The following is an 11320-nucleotide window of genomic DNA, read 5'->3' on the forward strand; positions in this document are numbered from 1 at the left end:
TCTACAAGTAAAAACGAGGGTACAGAGCCACAACAGGGTGTTCGTGTGTCATAATATTTACTTTATTTTTCTCGTTAACGATACGATTTGTACGGACGCGCAAAGTTTATCACGAATCGTTTATACTCTGCTTACAGATACAAGGCTTGGCCAGCTGCGCCATTCTTGTTGTGTGGTTCTTCTCATCAGCCACACTACATCAGCCAACCCTGGGTGCCGGGTCGTCGTAGTCGGATTGTTGTAGTTAGCTGTTGCGATGTCACACACTGCAGGAATGGACACGGTCTTGCCTGTACCGGATGCCATCCCCCCGCTCGAGAAACTGCAAGAGGACCTGGTCTCGAATCTGGTCCAGGAGGTCAAATTTCAACCGGACCTCCACCAATTACCTATTACAACAAAGGTGAGAATTGTTTTGCGCGGAAGAAATGGTTAAAATTTTATAAGCAGCATCAATAAAATTATTAACTGTGATAAGTTTTATCTGCCACGTCAGTTCAATGCACATGTTGACGCATTAAGATTTTAGTGTTCTTAATTTTTAAGATTACAGATTAATAATAACATTTGTTTAATTACCACACTAATGTCTGTACGTTCCAGGACGATGAGATAACGATTGGTGCTCGGGACAGATCCGCTCATGTACTAAGATGCCTGAAGGTGGTGTACGACTTGTCGTCAGATGTATTCTTCATTGCGATCAATCTGATGGACCGTTTCCTGACGAAAATGAAGGCAAGGCAGAAGCATATGGCCTGCATCAGCGTGTCGGCCTTTTACATAGCCGCCATCCAATGCGCGCAGGAAATAGATGCCGACCATCTAGTCTCGATCTCGCAATGTCGATGCACGGCCGACGACCTGAGACGTATGTCGGGGGTGATACGAGACAAGTTGCAGTGGGTACCCGGTACTCAGCCCACTACCACCTTGACTTTTCTACGGCTGTTCAACAATATGTTTCACGCGGTGGCGAAGCAAATGCATCTCGGTGACGTGTATACCAGCATCATCAAGGTGAGCTATCATCTAATCTATTTATAGAATTGAAAAAAAGAAAAAGATTATGTTCGTCGATCCTCGACACCAAAGATAAAGCTCTAACAGCATTCGAAATATTTGTTAAGTCGTTGTATGCCAATTTTATAAGTACAGTTTTATTGACACGAAAATTATATGGTCAGACTGCGCTCTCACGAGCACCGTTCGTCCTGTTACAGGAGTCCGAATTGATCCTCAGATTGGAAATGGTGGCTTGCGACGGTAATTGCGCGAGCCTCAGGCAATCTGAGGTGGCTCTGGTATTACTCTGCACTTATTTGGACGCCGCTGTTAATCGGCTGAATGCAAATGCGGACGCCACTGTGTCTGCTGACGGTCCATCTTCACACAACGCATCCACCATTGCGCCATCCTACCAGTTGCTGAAAGACGAACTCATGCAGTTCGCCATGGGGCTCCAAGAGAAATGCAACGTAAATGTTACCTCATTACTTGGTTTAAGTTTTATTATTCACTTTGAATAGAACACATAAAATTTCGAAATAAATCGTGGAACAAATATTTTTGTAAAACGGGGAAAAAATATTTTTGTAAAATGTAAATTCTTTAAATAAATGGAAATTTAAAACAAAGAACAAATTAAGATAAACAGAGCGAAAATAATCACGAGATAATTCGGCTCGCATAATTTATTTGTCGATCTTCAAAGCTCATGTTTTTGTCGTGTTTTAGATTTCAGAGGAGAGTTTCTGCTCTACTCATGAGGCGGTGGGCGCCATACTGAGCAAGTATAACGCACAGGAGCAAACTCCTTACAGGCAGGAACTAATCTGGAAAGTTTCGTCGCGTACCGCGGGTATTTTACGTCCGACCCACAATTTCAGATCCGTGCTACCCGCCATCGCGGAACATGCGCCGACTCCGTCTCCGAGCAGAATCAGGTATCTATCGCCACTTCTTTAGGTCACAGTTTAAGAAAATGTCATATATTGTTAAGGAGGTTCTACAGATAATGGATGTATCTAAAAATTGGAAAAAACTTTATGGACGTATAAATTGAGATGCGAGAAAAGTGCTCGAAAAATTTTAGCATCGTTTACCGTGTAAAAATTTGCAAAAATGAATTTTGAAATCACAGTTTTTAACATAAGCTACATATGGCAGAGGGGCTCTTGGAGACAGGAAACGAGATATTAATTATATAAAGGCGACCTACCAGAGATTCAAAAAACGGAGCTCTTATAGATCTTAATCTAAGCTTTTCAAAAATATCGAGAAAAACAAGGGTTATCGCGTAAAATTTTGTAATATTGGCTATTGAAACAGGCCATATCACAGTTCACGTAGCGTGCTTCGAATAACAAGGGAGATTTGGCAATGTCGCAGCGACTGCACCCGCGCGAAAAGTGTACAGCCAGTACAGCACCACAGTATGACAGCACCTCAAACTTAAGCACCTAACGTTTACGAGCGCTTACGGAGAAGTACTCGCTCTAGAATTATGTGAAATTGTGAAATAACCACGGTCATATGAGCAGAACTGTCAAGTTCGCGACGTTACCACATTTTCTTTCATTATAAGCCGCCAGAGTCAAAGGAGCACTTACACGATATTTTTAATTATTCCTCGCTTCGACTAATATGGGTATGATATAAGCTCTAACGTCATCAAAATTCACGAAAATGTTTTATAAATACTTAGAATCGATGAATTTAAAGATTTTCTCTTCATCTCTCAACTGACTAGAGAGTACCTGTAGAACCTCCTTAAAGCATCGAATTGAATCTTTTTTTCTTTTGCAGGAAAACCCGTAAATACGCTCGACGCCATGGCAATAAGAGACGTTAAAGTAGCACCACCATTTTTTTGAGGTATGGTTTCTATTAAATATTCTGCTGTTGTAAAGATATTTTATAAATTGTTACGAATCTTGGAAATAAATGCTTGTTACATGTTCACGTTTCACTTTTGTTTTCAGAGTACGGCATTGGCATTTTCTTCTGGTGTATCAAGTAAACTACTTTTGATATACTGGATATGTCTGGTCCACGCGTCAAGTAAAAGCGCAAGATTTTCACTTTTTCCAGTACGAAGATCAAAATTTTACTCGAGAGTACAAACGTCGTTTCACGCGTTACAATAATTTCCCTTAGAAGCTCCGTTTGTGTCATCTACTGAAATGTACATACTAGCAAGACACAAGTCTTTTACTGTATAAAATATATATGTTTTGCCAGTATGTAAATTCCTCATTAGTCGCACCATATATTAATCTCGGCTCACTTTCTCATCGCATTACATGCATGTATTTCGGAATATTTGTGCAAATATTTTATGAAGAAGACAAGGATTTGTGCCCCTCCCCGTTCCTGCGATAAGATTGAATTGCTGTTATAGGGATGGGGAGAGGGAGAAGGTAAACAGGTACATAAACACTGTGACGAGCAGAAACCTAGTAATCATCTTTAAGAAATATTGAAAATTAATGTGATACAAAAAAAATCCTTTATAGTTATTATCTAATTAGTAAAACAATATCGCTTAGCAAAAACGTATATCTATATATTTACAAGATGTGTTAAAAACGAGGAAAAATTATAAAAGAAAAAATAATGAGAATTGCGAAAGTGTGTTGAAAATTTCGTATAACGTAAAACGGTTATTGGAGGAAAAAAAGATTATAAAGATTGGTCGACATACCAATGAGAGTTGAATGCGCTTAAACTTGTGCTTGCTAGGTTTGACGAAGAAAGAAAACATTTTGTCAGATCTAGTGTCATGTCTCGAAAAATACGCTTCTCTTTATCGTATCTGATCGTATCTCCGCGTCGAGAAAACGGAACAATCGATAAAATAGGTTTATTGCACTCTGGATGAATTTCTTGGCGTGTACGCACATGTCAGATAAATAATGAACGAATAACGGGGAAATCTACGAAATGCACAAATGTGTAATCCAGAGTGTTGTGGAGACGAATTTCGCTATCGCGTTGCAATATAAAAGAAAAGACGTGATTCTTTTTATGTATATTCCAAAGATAAATCATTGCATTTTCTTTTTTAAAAATTGAATTTTATTCGAATCGCTTCTTTTCTGTATGAGATTATCTCGTACGTTTTGAGATTAGATTTTCTTACCGTAATAATACAAACGCTTTGTATTGATATCAGTATTGATATCAGCTTTACGATCATTTATTAGCTGATTCGACCGCGATAAAGTAATATAAGAACGTGTCAAAGAAAAGACATGAAGAAATACTCGTAAGTCGTTGTCCTTAAGTCTTGATTGATCGCATAATATAGTATAAATGTGTAGACTGCGTGCATTTTGTGTGTACGCGATCAATTAAGGATTAAGCGCAATCACGAAATATCGAAATGTGAGAAGCGAGTGGACATCGTATAGAAATTCGTTCGCAAGCAGATGAAAGCGCGTAAACGACGCGTCGTAATGCGAGCCAACATAATTTGTAATTTTATTTATTTGACAAAAAACGTTGAATCTTTTATAGACGGTTTCTATACATTCTCATACATAATTTCCCGTCAATTTGTGCTACACGGTATTGCGATTCACGGTAGCTCACAATTTGGCGCTCGGGAGCTAGTCCGCGTCATCTGCGTCTTTGTAACTGAAGAAAAAGGAAAAAAAAGCAATTGTTGGTTCAAATAAGTTTGCAAATCTTAGCCAGTTTACGCTAGTCATAAGTCGTACCGTACTTTCATTTCGTGATCTGTGAAAATACATTCTCTTTTTGCCTTGCGGCATCAATACATCGTGCAAATTTTATTCCACGAAGCTTTTTTTTTTTTTAATTTTCTAACAAATCTCTAATCACCACGCATGGATATTCGTAAAGTCACCGGTGTTCTTACTGGAAACGAGCCGAAATGCTCCGCAAGCAATGTAACGGAAGCACAATTCAATCGAGCAAAATCACGCATCTCAGGATTATAGCTGGTGCTGAGACGATGTTCTTCTGCAGATGCGGCGTAGCTATTAAAAATTTGAGACTGCAAGAACGAGATGAAGAGTCTGATTTTATAATATTAAATCTATAAGATGAGATAAATTACTTTTGTCTTTTCGGATAAAGAGAATAGAAAGTCTTGTCACGAGATTATCATTTCTATGTGTCGTGTATATATATATGCTATTTATTTCATCTGAATAATTTTATTGAAAGAGAGCACAAATTTTTACTTGTCGGTATTATATGTTACATATAGTTTCTAATTTCGTTAACACAAGTACGATAACGTGTTTCTTTCAAAGATCCTCTTGCGTAATGTGGAACACGTAAGAGGTAAAACGGTGTATTTACCTTTTACCATTGACGACAAAAAATGAATTTGTAATGCACAAAGTTCGTTCATAATAAAATAATAGAAAAATACAATGGAGATGAAGTAATAAATCTATAACTGTAATCTTTTGTTTTGCAAAGAGACAATCACCATTCGTGTCTGTGTTCCATGATGAAAGTACATACACATACATACGTACATATGTCACAACGAGCATGTAACAATCTCTAACTAAATACAATATATGTATGTAATGCGTTTAATTTTAAGGTCACACTCGTGGAGACGTAAATTATAAGATACGAAGAAAGACATCGAATTTACTGTACAAATTGGATATATATTTCGTTTCCTTGAAAAAATAACAGGCATGTGAATCTTTGCTAGAGCAACGTGTCCTCTGAACGTATGTACTCTCCAATGTCCGCTTGGTGAAAGCAAATTGTTGCTATCGGATCCGCGTGTTTGCAGTCCGCTGTACTCTTTGCAGCAACGCCAAATCCCTGACATATTAAATAGAAAATGAATGAGCCTTACATCGTTTTGTTATCTCTTTCGTTTATGCAACGATGTTAAAGAGAGATAATCGACAATGTAATCAAGAAATAATTGTACAGTATATATCACATACCAGTGGCAAATCGTTCATAGAAAGCACGACGACACCCTGATACTGAGAAGTACCTTCCGTTATACGAGCGAGACCTGATTTCATAACGTGATGTCCGTACAGAAACTGTTGCTCCGCCGAGGGTTTCACCCAGATCTTGTGCTGGATAAGGACATTGTTCTTGAATAAGTTCCAACTAACGCTTGCTCATAATCTCGCGGTAAACATGTTCAACGGCGCACACTCACCTGTGCGTAAGGGGCCAGATAATGTAACGCGGTAACGTGCAGCTTGAACTTCCCCGATTTTGTGAATCTGCCGAAGCAGGTGCCTAAGCTCAACAGGTGATCACCTCCCACGGTATTCGCCAAGGATAATATCTTCTCCGACACATAGTACACCCTGTCCTTTTTCTCCCGAAAGCAGTACATCCCGTCCGGTCGATCGATCAGGTTCTTCACGTTAGTGCCAATGCTGCGTAATTCAATTTACAATTTATTATCAATATTCGATACACTTATCTACATTTAACTGGAAAATTATGGGAAATGAGTGAATAATTGAGGTTGCCAAGTTACTCACTATTTTGTTAGCTTCTCAAACACGAGCTTCGTTCTTTCCTCCGATAATTGCTTCATCCTTAGAATATATGGGGAAACGTGCCGTCAATAATTTATTTTTTTTCTTTGAAAATAAATTTCTCCGCGTGATATCTCTGCAGCTCGAACACGTGCAGTGTTGACGTGACGTCATACGACGTCCAGCCCGTTCAAAATCGATTTGGAATTTGGACGCAGAAAATCGCAGCCTATCGGCGCCCGCGTCGAGACGGGGGCTCTCGATTGTCGTTCGATTGTTGATGTCGACCGCGCCGCCGCGTGCACTGCCGCGTCACCCGTCTCGGCTCGCGTGATCGTGTCCGCTCGTGTCTCGCCGCCGTCGGGGAAGTATTTTTGCTGAGCTGGTCCCGTGTTTACATCCGGAGGACTCGTCGCGAGATCGGCCCGTTCCCTTCCACCGCGTCTCCCCGCCCACTCCGCACGAGTTATCGGCCGCCAGCCGCCTTTCTCCGATCGCGATCACGTCGCGATCGTCGCGGATCCTTCCCGGCACTTTCCCGTCGACGGCGAGAGAGAGAAAGACAGAGAGAGAGCGAGGCGGACGCGTGGTTTGGTCTGGTTTGACGTGGACCTCGTGTTTTGATCCGTGAAGCTCCACCGGCGCGCACGCGATGAAGGTGACGGTGACGACGCTCAGCGACGACAGCGTGTTCGTTCTCGACGTGAGCGAGGAACTGGAGCTGGAGAACTTCAAGGCGTTCTGCGAGATCGAGAGCGGCGTGCCGGCCCACGAGATCGTGATCGCGTTCAACGGCCGGCCGCTCATGGACGACAAGAAGTCGCTGCGCGACCACGGGATACGCGACGGCGACGCCGTCATCCTCCAACACATGCACCAGAGCGGGGGCAGCGATCTGAACATGCAAGGACCCTTCAACAGATGTAGGTACCCGAGGGATGGATGGACCGTGTGTGGTTAAGCGGGAAATTTTGCTTTAATTTTTTAATAATTTTACTTTTCGAGGTGTGGAGTCCAAATTTTGAATAATTACCTTCGATGTAACCTTAACGTACAGCCCAAAGAACGTTATTTATCTTTATGCCGTTGTTTGTCTTTATTATGCTCCGAGTTGCATCCCAACGGCGTGCTTTATCATTTATCTTGCTGATAGAGCGTAGATAACAATGGGGGCCTTGAAGCCTCGGCCTTTGACTTCCGCTTAATTATACATGCCTTTGTCAATCTTGGCTGTTCAGCCTCAATACCTACTTGAAAAACAATGTCAATTTATTTTTATCTTTCTCCCCTTTGTGCTGTACACTCTACCGGCAGGAATGCCTGGACATAATACATATACATGTACATATATATCATACATATCAAAATGTCCAGGCATTCCTGCCAGTCAGTGTACTTGGCAACATATATCTTGCCGGAAATAAATGAACGTACTAAATTTGAAGAAACATCGCTCTAGCCATTCCAATACTGGACTTCAGTTCCATCAGAATTCCCGGGACCAGCAATAATCAGCGCCCGTCGCCGGTCGCGAACAACAGAGTACAAAATCCCCGCAGCGAGGACGATCCGGCTATGATAAAGAACATGTTCCTGGCCAATCCGGATCAGCTGGCGTTGCTGAAGCAGAATAATCCCAGATTGGCCGACGCGCTGCTGTCGGGAAATCTTGGTGAGCAAGCAGTTTCGAATGTTACAGCTTAACGTTGCGTTTTGCATCCTTTGGCCTAAATATCCGTGCATTATAGATAGATTTTCGACTGTACTCAGAGAGCAGATAGCCGCTCGAGAAGAACGGCAAGCGCAACGGCTGAGAATGATGAACGCCGATCCGTTCGACACCGAAGCGCAGCGGCTGATCGCCGAAGAGATCAGGCAGAAGAATATCGAGGCAAATATGGAGGCCGCGATGGAGTACAATCCCGAAACCTTCGGCACCGTCGTCATGTTGTATATTAATTGTAAAGTCAACGGATTTCCGGTTAAGGCATTTATTGACTCAGGTAAATTGTCCGGACCAAGCGCTACCTCCGGTAGCAAGGGAAAACGCGTCGATTTTCCACTCGCATCTCGAGAAAAACAAAGTCTTTGTGCAAGTCCTTTCTTCGATTTTTACTGTATCGTGCTTGAGATTATTTTTAAGTATCTTTGTTCTTCTGTTATACATCTCGGGGGAGGGAGAGGGCGGCTGAGTAAATGTCTATTTTTAAACGTATACATCTGACATTGCGAATAATCATTCTGCACGGCATGCAGAAAAACAATTTAATTTTAGAACGCCTGACCTCTGTCCGCGAAAACAGGAAAAAAAGACTGAATCTTGATTTAAATATATTCGAATGTATTTCGATCGCGATTCTAGAAATAACAAATGCGAAAGGAGGTTTTTGGAGAAAATGCATTTTGCAAAATTGACTCTAAGCATCGTAACGTCAACAAGCCATTATTTTTGTGACCCAAGGTGCACAAACTACTATTATGTCCGCTGCCTGCGCCGAGAGATGCCACATTATGCGTCTAGTCGACACAAGGTGGGCGGGAGTCGCCAAAGGCGTTGGAGTACAACGCATAATCGGTCGTATACACATGGTACAAATACAGATCGGCAACGACCATCTGACAACATCCTTCAGCGTCCTTGAGGAACAGCCTATGGACATGCTGTTGGGCTTGGACATGCTCAAAAGACATCAGTGTTGCATAGACTTGAAGAAGAATGTCCTGAAAATCGGAACTACAGGCACTGAAACTACATTTCTGGCGGAAGGTGTGTTTCTTCCTTTCTTTGTAACTAATAAGACATGTTTAAGATTAATTAATTTTGAGCAGACGTGAGATTCAGAAACATTGGCGAACATTAATAATTTATTAATCATTTTTACAGGCGATTTACCGGAGTGTGCAAAATTGAGCGGGAACAGCGATGAATCCATAGACGACAGGGATCTCCAGCGAGCTCTCGAGGATAGTACGAGGGATGCTAAGAAACAGAGGCAGCAGCACGGTAAGTATGTATCAGCCCAGGCTATCCTTTTAATCCTCTCGTCCTTTTATTCCACTCCATTTATTAAAATTAAAAAAAAAATTTAACTTTATCTTTCCCCTATGCGCCTGGTCTGTTTTTAGTATATTTCTACCATTGCTTATTCTTTAAATAAATTTAAATTACTTGATTTTTGTTCTCGACAGCAGCTCAAAGCTATGAACATTTAATTTGCACGATTATTTGAAGCATTTTATATTTTATTTGCCTCTTTTTTAAAGAAGATACAACTTTCCTCGTCATTGATATAATGTTTCCATTGAAATTCGTTAGACGGGCAAGGCAGCAGTAATCATGGGTCATCAAGACCCGCCGCCGCCTTAGAGACTACAATCTATCCGCATGATCCGTTCACGGAAGCCACGGTTAAGGAACTGGAGGCCCTGGGTTTCACCAGGGCACAAGTCATTGCGGAATTGCGTAGGTTTAACGGGGATAAAACGCAGGCTACCGCCGCGCTGTTTGCGAAATCATTAAAATTTTGAAAGTTGTCACGTGCGATTCGAGTACGCGAGCTATCGTGAAAGAGGAGACAGGCGTAGATCGAAATTGTGAATATAAGATAGGCAATAAAAGGATGGTGAGGATAAACAACGTTCGAAACAATTGTTAAGTATTTTCGTCATCAACAGCTGTTTGATATACTTCTAATTACAGTTGATACTCCGTTCTGTGAAATCGTTGAAATCGAACTTGTTAATATGAAACTTCCTCGTAATCTCCATTCTAATGGTACATTTATTCTAACATCATTTGAATGAAAATGCTATTATGGTCTGTCTGTTATTTGCTTCCTAATACATACAGTCACATAAATGAGAGTGCTACGGAAGAACATAATTTTTTGAGATTTCAACCGATTCACAAAACGGGGAAGGTACACTACAATATGGCCCGTTAGTAAACGGAGATTTTGACAATAGCGGTGATATCGAAAAATTTTTATAGCTCGGAAACAAATGGAAGAACATTGAAAAACGCTGGAGAATACGCGCATTAGATTGAATCTTATAAAAGTTTCAAGTTAAGATGACGAGAAGTTATATTTGAAGTATACTTCCTTGTATATTTTCTTACGCATACGCGCAACGCCTAATTGCATTATTTCCAAAGTATATATATTGTGTAAATAAAATATATATACTATTGTGCTATGTTACAATTGATTAAAAGAGGAATTAAATTGTTACGTGACCTAATACTTAATGTAATAAATTGCATTATGCATACTTGCAAGATATAATTATACATTATATATCAAGATTTAGTTTGGATGCCACATGATCTTGTAAAATAAGACTTGTGTATACGTAATTGCGCTGAGGAGAGTCAGCATAAATAATTAAGCGATAAGATTTTTCTACACGCCCCTCGAAAGATGCATGTATCTTTCGCGGTAGGTATTCTTTGTAGTTTTTTCATTTACGCGGTGAATATGGACAAATGTATATATCTAGTATTAATAGACTCTAAATAAATCGAGCACGAAATGGGATAGACAGAATCTTTTGCGCTAGAACATCGACTTTATGGCTTGATAATGTTTCAGAGACTTGAATTTGATGTTGGACTCAGCTCAAACTCAGTTCCTCATTGTTTACCGAAGAAATACCGACTTTGTACATAAAATGATAATGAAAGGCGAATAGAAAGATTTTCCATTTTTTAAATAAGATATTTGTTACACGATAGCAGTTATGAAGGAACGTCTTCTACGCAGGTGTGTATCCAACTTACAGATAATGTCGATTTTATACTGCTATTTTTTTTT

General features: G+C 40.5%; 3 protein-coding genes across 4 annotated transcripts in view; 2 read left to right on the forward strand and 1 right to left on the reverse strand.

Moving 5' to 3' along the window:
- Nucleotides 1-5409, forward strand: part of LOC112461040 (cyclin G) — an 8397-nt gene extending 2988 nt beyond the window's left edge. The window contains exons 2-7 of one of the 2 annotated variants that reach the window (XM_025026132.1): nt 138-403; nt 604-1020; nt 1188-1478; nt 1738-1946; nt 2809-2877; nt 2985-5409. In XM_025026132.1, coding sequence (XP_024881900.1) covers nt 257-403; nt 604-1020; nt 1188-1478; nt 1738-1946; nt 2809-2854 — 1110 coding nt within the window. In that variant the 5' untranslated portion in view covers nt 138-256 and the 3' untranslated portion in view covers nt 2855-2877; nt 2985-5409. The remainder of the gene's footprint in view (nt 1-137; nt 404-603; nt 1021-1187; nt 1479-1737; nt 1947-2808; nt 2878-2984) is intronic. The other variant, XM_025026185.1, reaches the window with a different exon arrangement.
- A 227-nt stretch (nt 5410-5636) lies between these two features.
- Nucleotides 5637-6649, reverse strand: LOC112461269 (60S ribosome subunit biogenesis protein NIP7 homolog). Its single transcript, XM_025026487.1, has 4 exons — nt 6510-6649; nt 6176-6401; nt 5949-6089; nt 5637-5820 (listed from the first exon to the last, which is right to left on the reverse strand). Exons 1-4 carry the CDS (start codon nt 6563-6565, stop codon nt 5701-5703), a joined length of 543 nt encoding a protein of 180 aa, XP_024882255.1. The 5' UTR covers nt 6566-6649; the 3' UTR covers nt 5637-5700.
- A 188-nt stretch (nt 6650-6837) lies between these two features.
- Nucleotides 6838-11053, forward strand: LOC112460909 (protein DDI1 homolog 2). The gene is made up of 6 exons (XM_025025887.1): nt 6838-7429; nt 7966-8178; nt 8255-8509; nt 8968-9273; nt 9391-9510; nt 9823-11053. The coding sequence occupies exons 1-6, from the start codon at nt 7159-7161 to the stop codon at nt 10032-10034; spliced, it is 1377 nt and encodes a 458-aa protein (XP_024881655.1). The 5' UTR covers nt 6838-7158; the 3' UTR covers nt 10035-11053.
- The last annotated feature ends 267 nt before the right edge of the window (nt 11054-11320 follow it).

This window comes from Temnothorax curvispinosus, unplaced genomic scaffold (genome assembly GCF_003070985.1).
Source record: "Temnothorax curvispinosus isolate PA1 unplaced genomic scaffold, ASM307098v1 QBEX01000173.1, whole genome shotgun sequence".
Classification (NCBI taxonomy): domain Eukaryota; kingdom Metazoa; phylum Arthropoda; class Insecta; order Hymenoptera; family Formicidae; genus Temnothorax; species Temnothorax curvispinosus.